Genomic DNA, 23,717 nt, shown 5'->3' with positions numbered 1-23,717 from the left:
TTGTTTATAAGTGTACCAGAAAATAAAATGCAGTTAGACTTAACCAAGCCATAAAAATAAGCAATTAAAAAACTGTACATTATAAGAGCTTATGTTATTTTTCTGAGGGTTGCACCTTGATTGTTTATTTAATGCAAAATACTGGGCTAAATATTTTAAATGAAGGAGATCTGTCTTTCTATTAAACAAGGGTGTCTGTAAATATAAGTGTGGACTAGGGCTGGGCAATATATTGATGTTATACCAGAATACGAGATTATTTTAGATTGTCTTTTTTTTGTTTTAAAGGCTGCATTACAGTGAAATAATGTAATTTTCTTACCTTACCAGACTATTCTACTTGTTCTCATACTTGCCTTTACCCACTATGTGATAATATCCACATTACTGATGATAATTTATCTAAAATCTCATTCTGTTAATATTTTGTTTAAGTACCAAAAGTCAAACCTTGTCGAGAATTGTAGGAACTACCTACAAAATTGCTGCAATATCGATATCAACAGTGTTATAAAAATGACCCAAAGTCATATTTGAGTAAAAGTAAAGATATTATGTTAAAATATTACGTTTACTAAAGTCAAGCGTACAAATAATACTTAAGTGAAAGTCTCAAAGTATCTGATATTAAACCTACTTAATTATCAAAGTACCAGCAGAAGTCAATTACACATACGTGGTTGTATTTTCTATACACTATGGTTCGATTGATTATAGGCCTGAATGATTGGCTGATCTGATATTCATCATTTTTCTGTGAGTAAATCGTACTTAGGTTTTTTTAATCGCTGGTTATTCAAAATTATGAGACAGAGTTTAATTTTGACTGCAAATAAATATCGGTCCTGAATATCGGTATCGTCTCTAATAATCGGTATCAGTAAGCCCGCCCAACGGCTAACTGACCGTTGACTTCAGAGCATTAACGTTAGCTAACAGCCAATTTAAAGATGAGTTAGCTTCCTGATAACCAAATAACTAACTACTCACCTCATCTTCTTCTCTTCTGTAGAAACACTTCATATTGACTTGACGTGTCTACTCACTTATTTTACTTTTACTTTTTTTTAAAATTAACAGTTAATGGCTTTTCTTTCTTTCTTTTCTTTTTACAGGCTAGGTAACTAGCTAATGCTAACTTCACCTCGGACAACAGCGCCATCTAGTTCTCCCACCAATTTGTGCCAAACACTTTTCTGTCCGTCTTTCAACCGTTTTTAAGTAACTATTATTTATATTTGTTAATTATTAAAAGGCAAAAAAAGAGCTAAGTAGCTGATAGTGTCAACTGTCGAGAGGTTAAGAAAAGGTCGTACTGTCCGTATTTGGTCTTTTCCTACAAACGGATATCTCGTTCTAATTTCCGGCCTGGTGTCACAGTCATTTGTGTCCCCAAAATGGCGAACGTAGCTGCCGCTGCTGCTGCAGCCGCCGCTGCCGCTGCTGCCGCGAACAGAGACCCAGCCGTCGACCGTTCATTACGATCGGTGTTTGGTAAGTTTATTGTCGGTACTCGGCCGGTTACCGGCAGGTTTATCCATTAGATACACAGTCAGTTAATAAATAAACAAACAAACAGCTAGCTAATGAATTAAAGCTTGCTAACAGAGATAGCCGGCTAATGTTTAGCTAGGCAACGAGGGGAACAAAGTTACCGTTAGCTACCTGAAGAGCTTATTTCTAAATGTATTTTTATTGTCACGTTAATGTTTCTCATGTCTCATAATCATTGCAGTGGGGAACATTCCGTATGAAGCCACAGAGGAGCAGCTGAAAGACATCTTCTCTGAAGTCGGACTTGTTGTCAGCTTCAGGTGAGTGAAGGAAGCTGCCATTCAGTTTCTTGCAGCGCAAAGTTAGCCATTATTAAGTGCTGCAAACAAAACCTCACATACTAAAGTCAGTTTTTGTACTATTAAACAGACTTTCCGTCTGCTCTCCACACCTATATCATTGTGTTGTGCACGTAGACGTTTGAAAAGGCTTGTAAACACGTGGATGCTGAGATGTGATCATTCGTGTCTCCAGGTTGGTATATGACAGGGAGACAGGGAAGCCGAAGGGATATGGCTTCTGTGAATACCAGGACCAGGAGACGGCCCTCAGTGCCATGCGGAACCTGAACGGGAGAGAGTTCAGTGGTCGGGCTCTCCGTGTTGACAACGCAGCCAGCGAGAAAAACAAAGAGGAGCTAAAAAGTGAGCGATTATTACACACTAACGTGATTTATTTCATGTATTTTTTTGCAGAGGCTATAGTTATCTTTTTATTCCGTCTGCTCTGGCATAGGTTTGGGAACAGGAGCCCCCATTATCGAGTCTCCTTATGGAGACAGTATCCAGCCACAGGAAGCCCCAGAGTCCATCAGCAGAGCTGTGGCCAGTCTGCCACCTGAGCAGATGTTTGAACTGATGAAACAGATGAAGGTAGGCAGGAAGCTGGAAGTGTGTTTCTTTTTATTGACATGATAAATCAGTTAATCTAGCATTTCACATGCTTGGTTACAACCCTTCTCGGGTGTTATTATGGCAATCCAATCATCACGTGAGCAGCTTAGATAGGTTGTGCCACATTGTTCTTAATGGTGGTAGACATGGATGCTGCTGAGGGGGCTGCAGCACCCCCTAAACCGAGGCTGTAACATTATAACGAGGCCGAATTTACAAGAAGGCCCAAATAGTTAAGAATTTGTCAGAAACAGTGTTTCACAAAGTTTATGGAGTTCCTCCTAACTCAACAACTCACAAAATGGAGTGATTTTATAAGGGAGTCTGGGGAATTTCCAAAGTTGATGTGGCTGCTTTGACCTATAATATGTTTGCCGTCTGCTGTGGTGCCACATGTTCTTAAATTATTGTTGATAAAGATCAGATACATGCTATCCTGGCCGTTCAAATGAATACAAATACAAGAATGTCGCGCACCATTTACTATGACCTCGTTATATAGTCTGACCCCGCAGCGCCTCAACTGTGACTGACTTCCCACATCCCTGGTGGGAGATGCTGCAAAGGGCACACTAGTTTCACAGTGGTTGCCTCTGTTTTTGATTGGTTATAACGCTTTTTGTAAATAATTCACATTCTAGTCGTTGACCCGTAACCCCTACGAAACCGAAAAGTCAATGCTGTGGTTTGATTTGAGAAAAACCTGACTAAGTACATCCATATTTGAAGCTAAACAAAGACTTTGACAGGCTAATGGATGTAAGATTGACAGTTTTTTGCCCTGGTACTGAATGGGTTAATGGGCAGTTCTGATGCCTAGTTTTATAAATCAGTCTCTTTCTGTCAAAAGTGTAAAACCAAAATGTGATGAAACACTCTGACAGTTGCAGAGATTTTCAAATATTACAAACAAAAAGATTTCTAATGAGGAGTTTAAAATAATTAAAAAATATTAAGTCTTTCCTGAAAAGCCATGTGTGTTTAAAGCACTTTACTCTCTTCAGTCTTAAAGGAGATGGTGACAAATGTTGCTCTCGACTTTAATCACCTCCAGGATGACAACTGTATGCTGCAGATGCTCTTCCTTCCCTTTCATAGACGGAGTCTGCGCTCTACAGTCTGTCTCTCTCAGCTCTGCCGGAGAAGAAGCCTTATCTTTGCACATCTGGCAGTCTGCTTCATTAGGCTCAAAGAAACACCACACTGCAGACATTTTTTTTCCCCCCTGACTGGAAAAAGCGTTTTGTTGCACTAAAGCTTGTGTCAGTAGGACAGCTCCATATGCTGATCAGTGCGAGCGTTCGGGCTCAGATCCCGATACCACAGATATTGTTGTGCATCTTTGTTTCATGTTTTGCGCTGATGCAGCCACTTCGGTTTGTTGCGGACGTGTTTCTGAATCGTACGCGGTAGCAAAAACTACAGTGTTGTGTCTAACATGTCGGGAAGTAAAACACACAACTTTTTCTTAAATGAGGAGCTTTTTTTATGTAAAGGGGATGGATCTAAAGTTTTTTTTTTTTACTCTGCCCAATTATGATTTTTCACGCAGTCCTTTTAATGTCATATTTCTGATTCTCTCTCCAGCTGTGTGTGCAGAACAGCCCCCAGGAGGCGAGGAGCATGCTGCTGCAGAACCCTCAGCTGGCCTACGCTCTGCTACAGGCCCAAGTCGTCATGCGGATTGTCGACCCCGAGATAGCCTTGGTGAGAGAACTGAGAATGAATAGATTTAGTCCGATCTTAGATGATCTCGTGTTTATTTGAATATGTTGTTGTCATGATACTGGAATTTCGAATTTGGATACAATACCTTGAAAAATATCAATGTTCGATACCAAAGGTTGACGAGTATATCAATCAATTTGTAGCGAGGTCAAAATAATGAGTTCATCTCATAAGGAGCTGAAAAGTGCAGTACACATTTTTGAGAGATGCTTCTCCACACACCCCGTATACAGAAGATGCTCCACCGTCAAACTCCAGTCCAGCCTCTGATTCCCAGCGGGCAGGGTGGAGGAGCACCGCCGGTCAATCCACCTCCTGCACAGCCCAGCGTGCCGGTATCTCAGCCGCAGCCTGTGGTAAGTACAACGGTCATTCACGGTCACATTACACTTAAACAACAAAGGTCCCGCGCTTCACCCTGAAGACGGAGGTGATGTCACAGCTCTGATGCAGGTATAAATAGATTGACGAGAGGGGTGTTTAAAAAGCAATCTGGCTGGAGATCTCACTGAAACAGGAAACAGAAGCTTGAATTAGTCTGTTTCAATCAAAGAGAGTTGGAGAGGGAGTGGATGAAAGTGTAATGTGACCGTACCTTTTTAAATTTAGTCATTGAAATCAGTAAGTGATGAAAGATTACAACAGTTTTATCCAGTCATTTTGTACAGACGGGATTGCAAAAGGTGTTTTTTCTAAAGCTCGTCTCAGATTAATTATATTCTGTCAAAAGTGTCTCAAGATGAAGGTTTTTGTTAAATTACTAATGTTTTCTTATTTCTTTTATATTTTGTACGGTCAGCCTGGAATGCACGTCAACGGAGCCCCTCAAATGATGCAGCCCCCCACCATGGGTGTCGCCCCCGGACCAATGCCCGTCTCAGGACCCGGACCAGTACAGGGGCCAGGACCGGTACCAGTGGGGCCTCCAGGTAATCATCAAACTGCATTTAAAAAAACCTGCTTCAGCCACTGAACTGGCTGTGGTATCATCACCCTTATGTTCCATCCAAATATTGATGACTGAGGTGATTGATGGTTCATGTGTGAGGTGTGACTGTTTCGTGGCGCCCGTCCCTCGAGCAGAATGAGCCCCGAAATGATTGATTACTAAATCTCCATTCTATTCTTAAGTCAGCCAAAAAGAAAGAAAACCTCTCCTTTTGGCAGCAGCTTCTGTAACCAGAGTCGTCTGTAATTCTGGAGGCTTACTGCAGTTTTTGGTATATTTTTGAACGCTCAGTTTATTACTGCTGTAGCTGCCTCTGGTTTGTGAGGCTGTTTCAAGAGAACGTTTTAGGAAGTATGGTTTTAGGGTTGTTTTCTGTCTGACAAATAGTTTTCTAAAGTATTTTTTAAAATGATAATAGAGAAGCAAAGCTGTTTATTTTGTATATTGAAAACTAATTTAAGAACTTTTCAAAATGAAGCTAAACATGAAATAATTTTGTAAATGTCAAATTAAGAATATTTGATAATGTAGTGAGTATTAATGCTAATCATTCAGATACCACACGGCAGCTAACAAGATTTTGTTTTGTGATTTGTCCAGCAAACCGGTGCTCATTTTGTAAAGGATGCACCGACACATCACCAAACACTGGTAGTGGACATTATTCACCTTGTTGACTGCTGTCAGACCGTAAGATGATAACCAGCGATTGCAGTGACTAATGTTTAACTGATTTGTCGCCTCAGATTTTGCACTGGCACATTTGTAAGATACCGACTCGTGATATCCCTGCCATCAGTTTGTAAGAACTAAAATATTCTTAGCAATAGCAGGCTAAAAAAGCTTTCGAAGCAGCTACCGTACTTTAAAATTTTTTTTTATTTTTAATGTGAAAAACTTTTTATGATCAAATGTGTGCAGTTTCAAAGATAATGTAACAGAAGTCTGGATGACTTTAAATCATTTCAGTTATTTTTTAATTAAGATGATTAAGATTTTTTTTGTTTCCCTGACAATAGAGGAGGAAAACCAAAGTGACTCAGAAATCGGTATCAGCCCTGAATTTCCCAATTGATGCAGCTCTACATCCTTTTTAAGCACAACACCAAAACTGATTTGGATAAACCCAAACTGTTTTTTTTTTTTTTTAATTATCTTTTATGCTCAAAAGTCAAAGCGACATTAAACTGCAGTCATCCATTGTCATTAGGACGATCTAATGCAGTGATTTTAGCAGTTCATGTATGAAAGTGCTCTTATTTAGACCACAACCATAACTCTGTGCCCTCATTACCTCTGACCTTGGTAAAAGTAAAAACTAAAAACGATGTCTTTTTAACCAGAGTTAATGTTTTACACATGTCATGGCTCGCTGTGATCACTAGGTGTCACCAGAGCCTTTTCATTTGGTGCTTTATGAGCGGCGAGTGTGTGATCAGCTCGACTCTTTATGATCATTTTTTATTCTCCCTGATTGATTGGCTTTCTGTTGTCTCAGTCTGTCGATCCCTCATGTAACATATTGACTCATGTTATGAAAGTTCCCTCTTCACCCCTATTCTGTGTGTGTGTGTGTGTGTGTGTGTGTGTGTGTGTGTGTGTGTGTGTGTGTGTGTGTGTGTGTGTGTGTGTGTCTCATGAGCACGCTTCGAAATGCTCTTAAAGTGCTGCTTTGCTCTCTTGAGTCTTGTGTCTCCTGTTCTTTTTTTTTCGTTGCTTTAATGCTGGCTCAGGAAACCTTCAGCATTCTCCCACAGGATCATCTGGGCAAGCCGCTATCGAGCGGCCTCAAGGTATCACTGCACTCCTTCAGTTCTCCCGTCAGATCATAGGACTGTTGTGGAGAGGCCTCTGGCCAAACACGCAGCACGTCTGGGATTAAGAGCTACAGCTTGTTAGACTGCATGTCCACTGTTTTGGCTTTAAGTAGTTATTAAGCTTGATTGTTAAAAGACAATGATGTCTGAGCGTAACTCTAGCAGACTGTCATGTCATGAGGGCGGGGGGAAGACGGTGACAATGCATGTTAACGGATAAAGGTGTGCCAGGAGTAAACGTGTTGACGTGACTCGACACAGATGTTGTTGCATGATTACTTTGTCAGGGTTAAACCCAAGCCAAAACTTATTGAATGGATATCACATTGAGCAGGTGGTGTATTGTATTTTCAGTTCAACATGAGTTAAACTGATTTATCTGAGTAGAAATGTAGCATGTGATGTGGCAGAGACAGTAACAGGAGACCTCACAGAAGAATATTTGGATAATATTTGGATTGAAATGTGAAGCATATGTATAAATGTAAAGTGTTTGTGAGAAGAGTAGAAGTTGTAAAACTATCTACGACACAGTTAATGCAGAATATACTGTACGTAAATCCGAACGAATACCAAAATAAAAAACATAACAGCAGCATGTAGGAGAGCTGTCAAATGTAGAGACGTCTGCACAAACACAAGACGAATACTAAATGTGCCCAGGATTAGATCAGAAGCTTCTCTGGATGAACAATAAATTGAGTCGTCATCCTGCACGTGCAGCCAAACAAAGATGGTGTTGAAATAAGGAAACTCTAAACTAACAATGTGAACGGCTCCGCGTGCATGGACGAATAATGCATGTGTATCACTCGAAATAAAAAAATAAAGTTAATGGTGTCTATTCTGGGCCGAGACCCATCCTCCATCCAAGTTTTGTGGAAATCTGTTCAGAAGTTTTTGTGTAATCCTGATCACAAACCAACCAACAGACCAACTAAAGGACACAGGCAAAAACAGCATTTTGCAGCCTGATGAATATCAGGACAAAAAAGCACTTGAAGTACTCGGTGGTTCACTTTAAGATGCTGCTAAGGAGGTTAAAAAAAAATCTTTAATGGCCTCATCAGCTCAACACAGCAGGTAGTCCACTCAGGCCGGCTGTATCAAGCTGCACACTGTGACCTGCAGTAAGTGTTCAGGTGCGACTCAGACCTCGAAGCAAGCTGTCGGAGTCCTGTAGTAAACAAACAAACTGTATCGTAGTTTTTGAAGTATCTGTCTTCTGGCACTCTGCAGAGACTGTGTTTGTTGTTGGGAAGAGACTTGAGCTGGCTTTGATCCAGAGTGATGGATGTGGACCACAGGAGAGCTCCTGATGTTCAGGACTTGATGTATGTTGAGGCCAAGCGTTGGCAAATGTTGGATGTAGAGGCTTATTTTTCCTGAAGTTCCTGAGTTAATAATACACACTCAGAAATATTAACTTTTTCCATAACTGAATAAACAAGCTGTTCTCAGAGGGAAATACGGTCCCCAGAACACTGTTTGAGGCTAGAAAGGTGGCAGGGTCCGCCACATTTAAACAAAGTAAAACAGTATTAAACTGCGTTGTCCTTTTTTAAAGGTCAGTTAATCTGTCAATGAAGATCTTTCTCTTTTACTTGGCAGCCACAGCAAAACGTTACCTGCAGAAACGCGGCTCCTGGTGTTTCACATGATAAACGATGATGATGCTGAGAAGCATATGGGCAAGACGCACCGGTGGTCCAAATTATAGAATTTAGCCGCACAGTCTCCAAAAATGGTCCTGGTCTGGAGCCATGCAACGGCCTATTTATTCCCACATCTGTGTGTCCTCCTCCTCCTCCTCCATACCTGTGTGCTTTTAGACGTCTTGTTTTCTGCCCCTGACAAAACGATCGAGGCATTTTGTTTAGTAACTTATTAAGAAACGAGATGTGCTATTTAGGAAATGTATCTGGCAGTTTGTCACAAACCTCCCACTCCTTCATATGAAGGCATTCAGCTCAGCGTGGGATGTTTTTATTTCAACAAGCAGATTTTGATTGTAATGAGGTTCTGTCGGTTGAATCTATGGCCCTATTGCCAGAGTGAAGCTGCATCGCTTCCTCTTTAATTGTGGAGGGTACATTTTGGTATTTGTTCTGCATCCGTCCCTGTTGGTTTCAGTTTGGTTCTTGTTCTACAAGTAATTGCAGCGCTGTTGTTTATGTTTATTTGCTCATGAGCAAAGGGCTGCACAACGTCGCTGCACTGGGCCTCATGCTTGTTTGCGTCTTTTTTGTTTGTTCTGTTATCTGGATTATAAGATTCCATTTCCTGTTTTATCCAGCTGTGGCGGACCACCACTCCTGAATGAATGTAGAGGAAATACTGAGGAGGAAAATGATAAGTCGGTTCATTATGATATGAAAATGCTTTCAAGCAGCGTGCTACTTTTAAAGGACTCTGAGAAACATCAAGTTTATTGGCTTTCTGCCGTCCTCTTGTTCGCGTTTGTCAGCGTCAGTTGTCAGAAACGTGTCCAATTTCCTGCCAGTTGTTTTCCACACTGTCGTTCCACTGACACCAGGATTAACAGCAGCCCGCATGCTCTTTTAGCTGCTCCTTTTTTTTTTCTATAAACCAGCTCTTCTCTCTTTAATAAAATCCATATTAAAGTGCTGGTTTTAATGCATATTTTCATCACGCTGCCTACCCTTTACCTTGAATCTGTTCAGTCTAAAATCAACCAAACAAAGAGGACAATTACTTCCCCGGCGTGAATAAACATCACACTGACACTTTCAATGAACCAGATTCTACTACGTGTGTTTTGATTACAGTAACACAATGTCAGGGTGTCACTATTCCAGCTGTCATTTTAATTTAGCGTCAATCAAGCAATCAATCATCACGACGAGCTTCCTTGTCGATAAAGCGGCCTCTTTCAGCTGATTGCATGACTACACATGAAGACGAATGATCTCAAGTGACAGGAAGTTTGAGGAGAGGAACGTGTTCCCGTCAGTCGCATGTGTAAATCTAAGTGTGCCTTTTTGTACTTTATTAAATATAGTGCTCTATTGTTAACACTCGCTGCATCGCCGTAGATAGTCACAGTGAACTGAAATGAACCCGTTTGTACTTGAACTTTTCTTCTGCATGCACCCCGTCATTATGTTCTCATGACCCAAGACACAAGTAGGAAAATATTCTGTGTTTGAGTAGATGTGTCCTGAACCCTTAACGTCCCTCTCAATGTTGATGGAGGACGTTATTCTTGTGTTCCTGATCACGCCATTGTCCCTGTGATCTCCTTGTGTGTTGCACTTCGATGTGATCACTGTGCACTTTCATTGTCTACTGTATCAACCCCAAGCAGCTGGCTGTTTCCTGAGATATCTATCACGAGCAAACACTCATCTTTTTTATAGCTGCGTGTGTGTTTTTGTGGCGTGGTTTCCCTTACCTGGAATTTCAGCCCTCTTCACAGTTGCACCCTATTTTGAACGAATTAGTTACGAAGCACTTCCTGGTTAATGAACAAAAAAAAAATGTCTCAAGATGTTGTGTTTTTATGGGGTTGATCGTGTGATTTTTCTCCCCCCAGGACCAGGTGGTATCCCGCCCAGGGGGCTGCTGGGAGACGGTCCTAATGATCCCAGAGGAGGAACTCTGCTGTCTGTCACTGGAGAGGTCATAGACCCCAAGTAAGATGATTACCCATACCTCATTACCTTGATGATAGAAAGTTTGGGTGTCAATTAAAGTTCTAATCTGTAAGTTTTCAGGTGTCGTTAAATACCATAACAAATAATATGTAAAATCATACTCAAAACAGACAGCATACCACCAGACTAACTGCTAAATGCTGCTAACTGTAGCTGCCATTAACTAGTTTGCTCAGTTAGCCGTGCAGCTAACGGTCCAGACTGGTAGCTCGTGGACCAGGTGTTGGTGTTTATAACGCTAGCACAGGAGCATTGATGAGGATGGACGGAGGCTAGCTGTTTAGCATGCTAAGTTCAGTAGATCTCTGCAGCACAACACATGGACGTCATAAAACGGTTTCGTCACACTCACACATTGCACCTTTTAATTTCTTTCATTTTGTATCTGTGTGTTTTTAGCCGGGGTTACATGGCGGCTCCGCCCCCCCACCAAGCCCCACCTGTACACATGGCCCCGATGGCAACAGGACCCCCTCCGGATATGAGAGGACCTCCGATGGACATGAGAGGCCCGCCCATGGGTGAACCACGAAACATGATGGGTGACCCCAGAGGGCCCCCGATGATGGAGCAGCGCGGTCCCCCGATGGAAACCAGAGGTAGCTCCTTCACTCTGACAACCTGAGCGTAAAAAAGTTTTGAGTCATTTGTGATTTCCTGCACGTAGTCGATGTTTTGTTTGCAACAGAGTCTGACTCGCAGCTGGCAGATGATCCAAAATACCACAAAACCGAACAGAAGTCTTTTGTCCTACAACAGGTTTTAAGAGAAAGGAGAGAAGTTGTTTGACCTTTTTTTTTTTTTTTTTCCTCTTAAGATATGATTACACTTGTTCAACACTTTATATTTCCTCATATTTAACACCCGTCATCCATGTAACAAAGTTTGTAGAAGCCAAAAAAGCCACACTTTTTTACATTTTATGCCTGTTTCTTGTAATCATTTACTTTCAACAGCGTGGGTCATATTTAAACAGAATTGACCTCCAGTGAATCACTCGGTAATCAGATGTGAATGGTGACTGTGGCTGTTTCCTTCTGCAGGTCGAGACCCGAGGGGGATGGACGCTCGTGGTCCAGTGACGGGACAGAGGGTTCCCATGGCAGCAGGAATGCCAGGCCCCGTTCCGCATAACATGGGGCCGAACGCTCCTCCACCCGCCAGACCGGTAAAAACAGTTTCCAATGTGTTTGTTTGTGTATGCTGTCATACAGTTCATCACCCCGAGGGTTCCTTCTTTTCTTTTCTTCAAGATAAAGTAATGCCTGGTTCAAACAAAGCGTGAGGATTGAAAAATGTCTTCAGAAATAGTGGTAGAACAAGCAGCAACCAAATGAAGGGAAAATAAAATAAAGTACCTTTTGGAATAACATTTATTGTTCAGGATAAAGAAGAAGCAGAAAACAAAACAACCAAACAAAAACTAGCATCAACATCAACAGTGTGATATGAAAGATATGTGAACTTGGCAAACCATAAATAACATCTTGTCACATCCTGTCAAGCACATGAGGTGTGCGTGTCGGTTCACTTCTGCTGGGTTGTCGACTATCTTGAGTCTTTCTTGTTATGTTGTGAAACAAGCTACATGCAATTTAAAAAAAAAAAAACTAAAAGAGTACTAAGCGCACAATACTGCAGAAAAATTAGGTTGGTCAGTTGAAGTACAGAGGCCATTATTCTTGAAAAACTACTCTCAAGACTCAAGACATCCTCCTTTGACTCATAATTTACCTTATTATTACTTATAGTACATTAAGTCATGTGCATGTGACACAAAAGAAATCAGTGCTATGTGCTCAGACTGGATAATCATTACCCCTGTGATGAACGGTGAGAACTAACAGTATGTTTGTCCTGCAGGGTCCTGGTATTTCTGGTGTTCCTCCATCAGGAGGCGGCTTCAGTCCCGGGCAGAGTCAGGTCTCCACACAGGACCAGGAGAAGGTGGGTGCCACTTTATCTATCACACATAAAACAACCGACAGTAGTTCTCACGGTTGGACACCGCAGCTCGTTGTGCCCCTGAGCAAAACCCTCTCCAGCATCCTCATTCACTGACTGCAAGTCATTTTGAGTACAAGTCACCTGAGGGCAGCAGCAGTTGTTTGACTTGAACAATGGCAACGAGAGCTTTTAAGGAAGGATTCAGATTTCCCTTGAGCACTACGATGCACTCATCATTTTTGCTCACTTTGAAGTCTCTAACCTTCTTAACCACCTTTTATGAAAACTGAATATTCGCCATTTTTTTTGTCTCTCTAGGCCGCCCTGATCATGCAGGTCCTGCAGCTGACCCCCGAACAGATCGCCATGTTGCCCCCGGAGCAGCGGCAGAGCATCCTGATCCTCAAAGAGCAGATTCAGAAGACTGCAGGAGGGGCACCTTAAAAAAACCCCAAAACACCTTAAAAGTTTTCAGGTAAACGTGAAGTTTCTTTATTTCCTCAACATCACTAAAGAACCAATCACAATGTTTGTTTACGAAGACGTCCGGGTAGAAAACCCCTGCATCACATGAGCTTATATACAACTCAAGTCTTTTTTCACGGGGTGAATGTTTTCATATCTCGTTAATAGCAACACACTTTCACTCATGTCAGGTTAGAGACCTGATTCACCTGAAGATTTGACAGCTTAAGTTTACCTCAACTAGCAGTTAGTCTGAGATGTCGCTGTCGTGTAGTTATCAAAGACTCTAGCAAAAGCAACACGGTGCTAAAAATAAGCACAGACACGTCAGATATGTGGGATGGATTATTGTCATGCTTGCCAACCCTCCCCCGGTTTTTCCCGGGAGACTTTCTGGGTGTCGCGATTCTCCTGAATTTCTCCCGATTAATGAAAAATCTTAACACCTTGTTCGTCACACCAGCGAGTCCTGGCGCTGGACAGCGTCTCGTCTGCTGTTCTGTCGCACCTCATCCTCCTCGGCGAGCGAGAGACGGACAGAGAAAGAAATACTCAAGCAAATGCCAGAGAGGCTAATTATTCTGTCTTGTTTTCTGGGTAAAATTTTAATGATTTGACATAAAAATGCTTTTGCAGTGTACTTATTGTTATTTTCATTCCTTAAAAGTCACAAGAATGCAGGAAACAAAGTCTCTGAAACTCCTGCTCTGGTTTGAAATGCTCCCTATTGTTCAGGTGTCTTTTAAACTTTACAGTTATGGCTGAAGATGGCAACCAATATAAACAAGTTCACTAATGTGAGCAATGCAAATGAACCGCAGTTTTCTACCCAGAAGTGACTGTCGTGTTGACGCGACCTCAGTGATGCCGTCTGTACTTTCCATCCCTGCATTCTTGCAACGTCATTGAGTAACTCTGGATTTTCTGACACATGATTTTGTTCTCCTTCATTCTTCAGGACTCAGACTGCTCCTCACCGTCACCTCCGGCTCCAACACACCTGAAGACTCTCGTTAGTTTGGAATATTGTATAGTTTTTTTAATCATATCGTCTGTTAGAAAGTTTAAGCTGTATGAAAGAGCGAGGTCGTGGATCAACAAGAAGATGGTGAATGCTGAACAGATTCAAAAAAAGACCAGAAGTGGAGTGTGTCGAGGTTTTCATCCTTTTTCCTCCAAAGCCGACTCTTTTTAACGTTCTGGGCTCCGGAGACCGTTTGTCTGTATCATGTTTTGTCAATAAAACAAACACAAAAAGACGTTGACTTGCCTTTTATTCATTTATTCAAACAGTTTGGAAATTATTAAACAAGAAACAATGAATTGTGAAATAGTAATGAAAGTCCTTCATTGTGTTTCGAGGATGTCTAACACGGTTACGTGACTGGCAGTCTTCCTCCTGGCTGACTGTCATCTTATCACTGATAAGGAAATACCAGCGATCCGACAGGCTGTTTCCAAGAAATCTGTTTCCTCAACCACTCGAGCTTTAAAAACAGGTACCAATTGTTTACACTTTACTGACGTGTGGTTACCCTCCATCTGAGCTCCTTCACATATTTAAGAACAAAACATGGTTATATACAGTATTTACAGTGGATTTGATCAAAGGCTATTTCTGTCTTGACTGGAAAATCCTTGAAGATTAAAGGTGCACTATGTACTTTTGCGAGAAGAGAAAAATCTTTATTGACTGATTTTTGTATTTATTTTATGGCTAAACAAACTAAATGAACAAGCTCTTTGTTTTCATGAGTGACTAAACTAAACAAACTGACCTTAAAAGGACAACACAGTTTCATACTGTTTTACTTTGTTTACATGTGGCGGACCCTGCCACCTTTCTAGCTTCAAACGGAGTTCTGGGAACCTGATTATCCTCCGAGAACAGCTTGTTTATTCAGTTATGGAAAATGTTTTTATTATTACCTCATTAATGTTGAAATTATTAAGATTCTGAGTTTGAATTTCTTCTCCAAAACTACGTAGCGCTCCTTTAAAATGTTCTGAATAGCTCAAAGAATTATTCGATTGGATAAAATAATCAACTTGTACGATTGATTTAAAGTAAAAAGTCAGTAAACATTAACTTCTTTGTCACATTCATACGATTTGAAGCCCAAATGATTAATCATGTAAATAACGGACAGTTGCAGCTCCGTCTGAACTGCTGTGGTAGTTAAATTACCACATGCATCTAAAGGAAGAACATTAAATCACAAACTGTCTTGATTCAAATCTGCTGTATAAAAATGTAGTTTTTTTTATTATAGAGACAAATCGTCTCTGTAACAGTCAAATACTTCCCTAAAATCTTGCTCAAGTATGATTTTACAAACATGTGAGTGTAATTAGGCGTATAGAGACCATGAGTCACGGCGGATTATGAGTCCATGATGATTCATGGTGTCATCACAAAGAAAGAAAGTCGGGCCCTGAGTAGAGCTGAATAACATGCGCTGCCTCTATCACTGTGCAGTACAGTGAGACAAAACACACCGAGCGGGTGTCGCAGGTTGTCGTCATTGTTTCCAAATAACGTTGAGAAATTCCCAACCAAAAGTCTTTCAAATGCCCGAAGGCTGCGGTCCTGTCGGTTGTTTCTTTTTTTTTTGCTCAGAAGTTTTCCTTGTTGAAGTAGAATTTGGTTTTTCGAGGATCCACGTCTGAGTATTTGGCACATTTCTTCAACAAGACTTCAGCCAGAGCTTCAGGGCCGCACAGGAAAGTTCCCACCACAGACCTGAAGACAAAAACAAGACGAGGTGTTCAGATTTCATAAAAGATAAAAAGGTGCTTTACAGTCATTCAGTCTCCTGGAGTTCAACAGGAAGTAAAATCATTTTAGCTGACTTTAGTCTCAGAGTCTACAGACATGCAAACAGCTCCTAAGGTCTGTACTTGTACACTGTACTTTGAAAATTTTAAATTATTCTAATTTCTTAACACAAAAGGGATTAAAAAAACAAATAAATGTCTGAGTCCTTTGTGCTACAACTATTTTAGAAAATGACAACTGACATATGTTTCGTGCGAGGACACACACAAGGACAATGCAAGTACATCTGAGGCTGGTGGGAATGTCATTAGTTTTGCAGATATTTGGCCATAAATTAAAGTATTAAAGTACATTTATTTATTATTTCACCACAAATGTCAACTTCATGGTGGTGCTCGAGAAAAGGTGAGGGAGTCATCAAGGTGAGTGAGTCTTCATCCTCTGGGGACCTTGAACGTCTGAACTAAATTTTATGACAAACAAATAACTGAGATATTTCAGTCTGGACCAAAAGACAAGAGAGCGCCGTCTCTAAAGCTCCTCTCGTGGCTGAAACCCGAGGATTTATTCTTACGTTGGGTTCTCTTTGCGGACTTGTTCAAACTCCTTGTCCCAGGCGGGTCTGCCGTAGTAGGTCTTCTGTCTGAGCCCGGTGACCACGTCTTTGGCCTCATCGGAGTGAACCTTCGCGTGATCGGCCTGTTACAAAATACAGGACAACACCGCTTAGTTCAAGCTGAAATGACATCACAGTTGGATCACAGTGAGGCCTGATTCACACACGTACATGGCTCTGATCCCATCTGGTCAGGTAGAGTTTGTAGGTGAGGAAATCCCCCATCCCTCTCTCCTCCATCTCGCTCTCCAGCACCTGCAGCAGGTCGGCGAACCACTCAAAGGCGTGCGTTTCCCTGCAGAGCCAGTAGAAGTAGATCTGGAACCAGGAAGCAGATGCAGGCATATTAAACAATGATCCTGTTTCGTAAGAGGCGGCCACGCTGTATTGTGACAACACAGTGTTCTTTATTTAAAAGACAATAACAGCTCCTGTCTCACATGGCTCAAGTGCAGCGGCGTGAAACAGTTATGAAAAGGTTGTACAGGTTTGAATAGGAAAACCGGACTGATTGGAACGTGACGTTGTTACCTTTCTGGTGCGCAGTTTAGGGTTGGACTCTTTGAACTTGTACCAGATGGACTTGAGGATGGAGGCGAAGGGAGTGACTCCGATGCCGGCACCGACCAGCATCGCGACCTCGTAGTCGAATACGTCCTCGCTGGCTGTGCCAAAGGGTCCGTCTACTCCCATTCTGAGGAAAAACAAAACATAAACAGTGTTATCCAGGCAAATAAACTACAGGTAACAACAAAAAAAAGAAAGTCTGTTTTCCTTTTCCTTTCCCAAATATCCTTCTGCTCTGATTGGTCAGCTCACACACGCCTGAGCCAGCACCGCTAACAACAACAACAACAGAGCAGCTGTGCTCAATCAGTTGCCAAATGAGTTGCTAGGCACAAGTTATGCAAGTGTGTGACATGGTGACGTAGTGTGATGTCACAAAGTCACAGAATTAAAGCCGGACTACTGATGAGGCGTTTCAGGACCAGTGTTTTCTGTGGGAGAGAGGAGCTTCTGTTGGTGCGGACTTTAACTTTTTTAACTTTCAAGATCTTTTACATGTTTTACATATGGAAGACCGGAGGAAAGGAAAAGCATAGGCAGCTACAGTTAGCAGCATATAGCGCTCACTCTTGAGATATGCTGCCCCCTATTTGTTTGGAGTACGAATTTGTCAGTACATGTTGCACATTTAACCTCTTGAGCACTCGATTCTTACTCTACGTATCCTTTTTGATTCTTTAAAAAGGACCAAAGTAAGTTTTTTCATGACTGAACCGTTGCTAATAGGAAAATATTTTTTGACTTTTGACAGTTGACTCTCTCTCAGTTGTCTAATTTGAGGTTTTGACTTCATTGTTAACTCTGGAAAGCAGCCACAACGGAAAAAAAAAAAAGTTTGTTATGTTTCCGTTTATAGTTATGAGTATGCGGTGTGGTCCGATGCCACATACCGCAACATACTATTAATAGACTGAGTGAGAGTGCAATGCCGTCCTTAAACATACAATACTCATACTTCCTGAGTTTCCTGCTTTTTGTTTTTAATCCACACAGTCTTCTTCCTTTTCATAACCTTGAGCCTACATTACCCACAATGCAAATTTAGCTACTGAGTGAAATCATTGGAGACAGTTTATCAGATTACATGCAGCTGTTCTGGAAAAAAAGAAAATACGTTTGTGATGTTGGGCATGTGAAGGAGCAAATTATTCTGTCTTAAAACAGCCCTAAAGGACTAAACCGCCTCTTGAATCAGATCGGTGGGTAATAAATGTTGCGCTCCTGCATAATAAAAACAAATGTCAAATCAGAGTTATTTAAATATAACTACTCACTTGGGTCCCTGCGCTCCCTCCGGTAGCTTCTGCATGATGTCGATGAGTTTGTCCGTCCAGTCCCCGGCCGAGCGGATGTGGACGCCGAAGAAGTCCTCCTCGGGGGCGGAGGTCATGGTGAACGGGTGCCACTCCAGCTGGGAGATGGCCGGGCAGTTGAGGAAGACGTACTGACCCACCTCCATCTTGAAGCCGTTCTTCTGCAGCTGCAGCTCCAGCACCTTGGACGGACGCATCACGATCTGGATTTAAAGCGAACGGATTAAAGTCAGTGTGAGAAAACCGGCAGGACCACTGAGAGGGGAAAGAGGAGTCATGAATCAGACGTACCCTCCTGTATCGGACTGTCTGCACGTAACGAATGAAGCGCAGCAGACGCTCACAAATATACAGAACCATCGGACCGATCACCCAATACCAGGTCTGCAAAAAGGAAGAGAAAAGCACGAAATGAGACTTTTAATTGAACTGTGAGGAAAGCCCGACTGGTGCGGCTGCAGAAAAGACGTACCGCTGGGAACCCTCCAGCAAACTGAGGGACGGGACACTGCGGGATCCGTCCCCAGTCCTCAACGCGATCCTTACAGAAGGTGAAGTTGTGCGGTGGATCTGTTGTCGTTTGACTCCTCACGATGCGCCTGCAGATGAGACAGACCAGTGAAACTTGTTTGCTTTTCACAACAACGACAACAACAACAACAGCATTCCATTAAAAAGAGAGCCAGAATATTTCTCCTTACCCGGCGCCGTGAAAGACGAGCCCGGCGAAGAAGATGATGAAGAGATGGTGGGTGTACCAGAAGACCTCGAAGTAGCTGCGTCGGATGACTTCCATGGAGGAGGTGATGATGAGGATGAGGGCCAGAGTGATGATGACCCCGGTGAGGCCGGCGATGGTGGTGAACACGAAGTAGGTCGGAATCTGCTGCGGATCCTGAGACAGGAGAGGAAGAGGAGGAAGAAGGAAGTGATGATGGTGGACACAGGAGCTGTTGCTTACAAGACGTTGGAAGCTGATGGATGAAGATAGAGTCGAGGATGCGGATTCTCTTATACAGATATTGTGATATTTAAGTCCAGTCCATCCGGTTCCTTTCATCAGCTGTTTTTTAATGGACTGACATGACCTGTTCAGGATGAACTGTGACCTTCAGCCAGCATCAACATCTCCGTTTGTCCAGCACTTGGGTTAATTAAAATACCTGCAAAACTAACGACAGACCCATCAGCCTCAACTGCACTCTGTCTCTGGTGCTAATTAGCAAATCCTAGCATGCTAAGACGTTAAACTATGTCGGTGAAGCAGGTGTTGGGCCTCTGCCTTTGTTGGAAAATTCTGACAACAACCCTGAGGTCTTTTTTTGTCGCATGCCAAAACCAATTAGCCTTTTATCAGCACCTGCTTTGATGCACTTCCATCAAGCACAAACACATTAGCGTCGGCGCTCGAGCGTGGAGGCAACAGGGGAATGACACATTCACGTGTTTGTAATCAAAGTTAATTTCCCTTTAAGCAACATTATGTCCCTTTTTAACCTCAAAATACCAGCTTCAAAATCATGCTGATGGCACAGAGTGTTGTCACAGGGTGTATCGTGTCCCCGTCAGACTCGGTCTTTGCCCTGATCGCTTGTATTTGCACTATATAACTTGGGTGGGCAGGTTCAATCTATATGGATAAAGGGCGTGACGCTTTATGGCACCAAGTCAAACACCACCAGCCATGTTGGAGAAACTGGATCTCATTTTCACTGCATTTATCTTGTTTCATTAAGGTTGTTTCTTAATTATCAGTCATGATAAACTTACGAGGTCTGTAATGCGGATGGGGTTCAGGTAGGTGGTGTTTCCCGCGTCCTCCAGGTTGGACAGGGCCGTGCTGAGCTCATCATAAACGCCCTGTCGGCTGTTGTTGTACCACTCCACGTTCAGCAGGTGGGCGATCATGTGAACGGCTGTGGAGACACAGAGAGGAGACACGTCACCGCTGCTGCGTGTTATTTATAAATGTTGGATTTAAAATGTTTGCGGTGGAAAAAAGATTTCCTCTTATCTTTGTGAAGAGAAAAAACACCTTCAGTTAATATTTATTTTAGGCTTAGTTTGCTTTCAGCTCCCCCGCCCCAAACGTAACCATGACCCCTTTTTTTTTTTTACATTTTGACCTGTGTGTGTGTGTGTGTGTGTGTGTGTGTCTGTGTGTGTGTCTGTGTGTGTGTCTGTGTGGTGAGGAGGAAGTACGGTGGGGAAAAACAATCACAGTTTGTGTTTTAGCCCAAACTACATTTTTTTTCTTTCTTTCATCACCAGGAAGGACTTTTTCTTTTCACTCTTTTGTGTCATTCTTGTGTGAAGCTGATAAACACTGATAAGCTTCAGGTCAGACAAGCCTGCACAGTCCTGAAATTAGCACGTAATGTTCGAGGATCGAGCACAGAAAGCATTTTGTTTGTAGTCAGGGCAGAAAGCACATTTTTTAAAGTCTGCGTGTTTGATTTATGTTTTATTTCCCTTTTTTTTACTAAAGAAAAGTGTCACAGGGTAGAAAAAAATCAATGACACACTCAAATCTACACCTATGACTGTTAAATTAAGTTACACACACATAAACTCTAATCTAAAATCAAATGTCGATTAATGAAGCTTTTTCTGCTGTAAACTCATTTTTCCTCGAACAAAAGACAGATAACAGCTTGCGTGAGCTCACCTGTCATCAGGCCGATCATGTACGCCACCAGCTTGTGGAAACTCAGGTTATTGTCCAGTTGTTTCCTCATCGTTCTGCCGCAACACTGACAAGATAAAGAAACAGAGAAAGAAGGACAGAAAAGAGGCGATTAAAAAGGGGTAAGAACATCCGTCACAGAGGCCTTGAGGGAGGCGAGGACCGGGGTGGTGTTATGAAAAACATCAACTGTTCAGTTTTTTGTTTGGATTTTTCCTCAGATGTTGTGTAAAAACGTAACGCTAACACACTCCTTTTTGTTTTCCTAAATGAATGTGTTGAAATAACACAATAACAACAACTTTATTTGTGTAACTGTAGGTGCTGTATCGTAGGCAACTGGACTTGTTTCAGTTTGTTGAAGACGCGTCACCTCTCATCCAAGAGGCTTCCTCAGCTCTAACTAACTGGAGGGGAGCTGGCAGGTTTTTAAACTCTGTGCTGGAGCGTCCTTACAGAGTCGTTAAGGACACGTGTGAGCTCTGAGTTTCAGAGTCGTTAGGGCCACGTGTGGGTTGTTGGTCAAACTGGCCTTCATGTGGGTTTCTAGGGCTAGGTGAGCCCAGGTGAGCCCAGGTGTAATGGTTGTTAAGCTTCTCCTTTAGATGTAAGTGGGCAGCGGATTTATTTGTCTACCTTTAACACATGCAGCCCAAAGTCCTGCACAACAAACGTCATTAAAAAGGAGGAAACTAAGGTAACTTGAGCAAAAATAAACATTAAATAAAATGTTTGATAACATTAAAATTAACCTAAAACTATTTAACAACGGCTGCAGGAGCGATCTGTTTGTGGTCTTCAGTTATCAGTAGTATGACTTTCAGTTTGATAGGAGTTTCTTTCGCTTGTTTTTTGTTTAGTTTAATTCTTTTAAACTAATTTATTTTTCTTTAGTTTTTTGTTTTGTTTGGGGAGAAGGTAACTTTGGGCACCTCGGGGAGGAAAAAGGGCAGGAAGGACCACGTTCCACCTGGGTGGACCTGTGGTGTGTTTAACCAGATCAAGAAGTCTGATTTCTTTGTTCTTTGTTTGCTTTTTGGAAAATAAATTAAAACAAAAGAAACAGTGGCTCTTTGCTTTCAATTATAAAGTTTGATTTAAGGTTTGATTCAGATTTTTTCACCAATGGCTGCTACAATGGAAATAAAATATATTTAAAATGTTTGTAACTATCGAGGAATGAAAAGAAAAGAAGTCCAACCAGTTTTCATGACATCCATTAAAGACTTCACCTATAGCAGGTACTTACAGGTGTATTCAGTGAGCCTCGCCCTGTCATATTACAACATCATGATCTTACCACGAAGGAGCCTCGGAGCAGAGACAGCAGGTTCCTGCACACCGGCAGGAGGATCAGCAGGCAGTTAAAGTTGAGGACAGCTGCTGGAGCTCTGGCCCAGGCCAAGGCCGACTGAAATCAATACAGACAATATGGATTTATTCATGCCAGTGTGTATGAAAGATTAAAGAAAAAAATGATGAAAACTTAGCCTTGATTTAAAAAACATATTCCCATAGTAGATCAAAATTGAGAAAAAAGTAAAAAATTATGAGATAGATGAATAAATATCTCATTATTTTGATGTTATATCTCATATTTTTGACTTTTATCTCATGATCTCGACTATTTATTTTATCATTTCAACTTTTTATCTGATAATTTAGACGTTATATCTCACAATTTTTACTTTTTTTTCTCGTATTTTGGCTTTTATCTCATATACAGGACTTTGTATTTAATAATTCTCACTTCTCATCTCATCATTTCTTCTTTTATGACTTACCATGGCAGTAATCCTTTCATCAAGCTCGTTTTTCACGTCTTTCTTCTTGTTTTACTTTAACTCTGACTGTAATTATAATAAATAAAAAAAACATCCCTGCCGACGACTTTAGTCTCTGTACTTACCCCCAAAAGATGGCGCGTGTAGAAAAACTGAGGCCCCAAATCGTAGAATAAGTAAAACCAGACGAAAAGGAAGATGTTGATGCCCATCCACACCACCTGCAAACACAACCAGGATCGTTCTCCGTCACACGAATAACACTTCACTTAAAGACAAAACCATTTTAATCCTTGCAAGTCTATTTGCTTTGAAGATGCAGGATTTTTTTGGGGGCACTTTTACGCACAAAACGCGTGCGTAAATTCGCACTTTTCTCAGCTCTAATCCTGTTTCCGATGTGACAAATGAAATCCCCAAAGTTTAACTACGAAGAACTCACCAGTATGAAGGATGTGAGCCCGTTGTTGATAATCCAGTTCCCCATGTTGAGCGACTCCTCACGACGCGCAGCAGCTTCCCCGCATCTTCAGCCTGACAGCTCTTTTAACCTTATATACACTCCTTTCACGTCCGGACTCCTCCTCCTCCTCCTCCTCCTCCTCCTCCAGGTTTACAGGTGTACAGGTGATGCGACACACGGAAACAAAAGCTCACACGGGCTGATATTGCGTTGTGATGGAAGTTTGGAGGTGAGGTTTTCTTCCAGGAGCTGACCGACCACATTCCTTCCAGCCAGAGGAACAAGGGCGGTCACAGGAACAAGGAAGTGACTTATGACACCGACCAGGAACCTTCACTCTGCCGGACTGTGATGCAACCAGATTTATGGGAGAAATAAAGTTTCATTGTGCTTGTGACCGGGATGAGTGAGCAGTAGGGTGACCCGATTTCCAGTTGGGCATCATAAAAATATTAAATGTTACCGTCTGTGACGTGAAA

General features: G+C 41.9%; 3 protein-coding genes across 4 annotated transcripts in view; 1 reads left to right on the top strand and 2 right to left on the bottom strand.

The window, feature by feature from the left end:
* Nucleotides 1–1,310, bottom strand: part of bcorl1 (BCL6 corepressor-like 1) — a 40,600-nt gene extending 39,290 nt beyond the window's left edge. The window contains exon 1 of the mRNA XM_084353631.1: nucleotides 991–1,310. The gene's annotated coding sequence lies outside the window, so the exon portion shown is untranslated. The remainder of the gene's footprint in view (nucleotides 1–990) is intronic.
* A 53-nt stretch (nucleotides 1,311–1,363) lies between these two features.
* Nucleotides 1,364–14,289, top strand: cstf2 (cleavage stimulation factor, 3' pre-RNA, subunit 2). Of its 2 annotated transcripts, XM_084353644.1 has the most exons (14): nucleotides 1,364–1,494; nucleotides 1,736–1,814; nucleotides 2,029–2,198; nucleotides 2,290–2,426; nucleotides 4,035–4,154; nucleotides 4,409–4,531; nucleotides 4,975–5,104; nucleotides 6,858–6,917; nucleotides 10,498–10,597; nucleotides 11,018–11,217; nucleotides 11,662–11,786; nucleotides 12,482–12,565; nucleotides 12,884–13,040; nucleotides 13,989–14,289. In XM_084353644.1, the coding sequence occupies exons 1-13, from the start codon at nucleotides 1,398–1,400 to the stop codon at nucleotides 13,007–13,009; spliced, it is 1,551 nt and encodes a 516-aa protein (XP_084209770.1). In that variant the 5' UTR covers nucleotides 1,364–1,397; the 3' UTR covers nucleotides 13,010–13,040; nucleotides 13,989–14,289. The 2 variants fall into 2 exon arrangements, with proteins under 2 accessions (XP_084209770.1, XP_084209771.1); XM_084353645.1 differs by lacking the exon at nucleotides 6,858–6,917 and having other exon boundaries at nucleotides 1,366–1,494.
* nox1 (NADPH oxidase 1) lies at nucleotides 14,288–23,353 on the bottom strand. Its single transcript, XM_084353643.1, has 13 exons — nucleotides 23,218–23,353; nucleotides 22,901–22,996; nucleotides 22,292–22,402; nucleotides 20,974–21,058; nucleotides 20,076–20,221; nucleotides 19,007–19,200; nucleotides 18,778–18,904; nucleotides 18,597–18,689; nucleotides 18,267–18,508; nucleotides 16,957–17,119; nucleotides 16,597–16,743; nucleotides 16,384–16,508; nucleotides 14,288–15,773 (listed from the first exon to the last, which is right to left on the bottom strand). Exons 1-13 carry the CDS (start codon nucleotides 23,260–23,262, stop codon nucleotides 15,647–15,649), a joined length of 1,701 nt encoding a protein of 566 aa, XP_084209769.1. The 5' UTR covers nucleotides 23,263–23,353; the 3' UTR covers nucleotides 14,288–15,646.
* Nucleotides 23,354–23,717: the final 364 nt, after the last annotated feature.

The sequence above is a fragment of the Pagrus pagrus genome, assembly GCF_965226575.1.
Source record: "Pagrus pagrus genome assembly, chromosome: 5".
Taxonomy (NCBI): domain Eukaryota; kingdom Metazoa; phylum Chordata; class Actinopteri; order Spariformes; family Sparidae; genus Pagrus; species Pagrus pagrus.
This window is presented reverse-complemented; position numbering and strand designations above follow the sequence as displayed.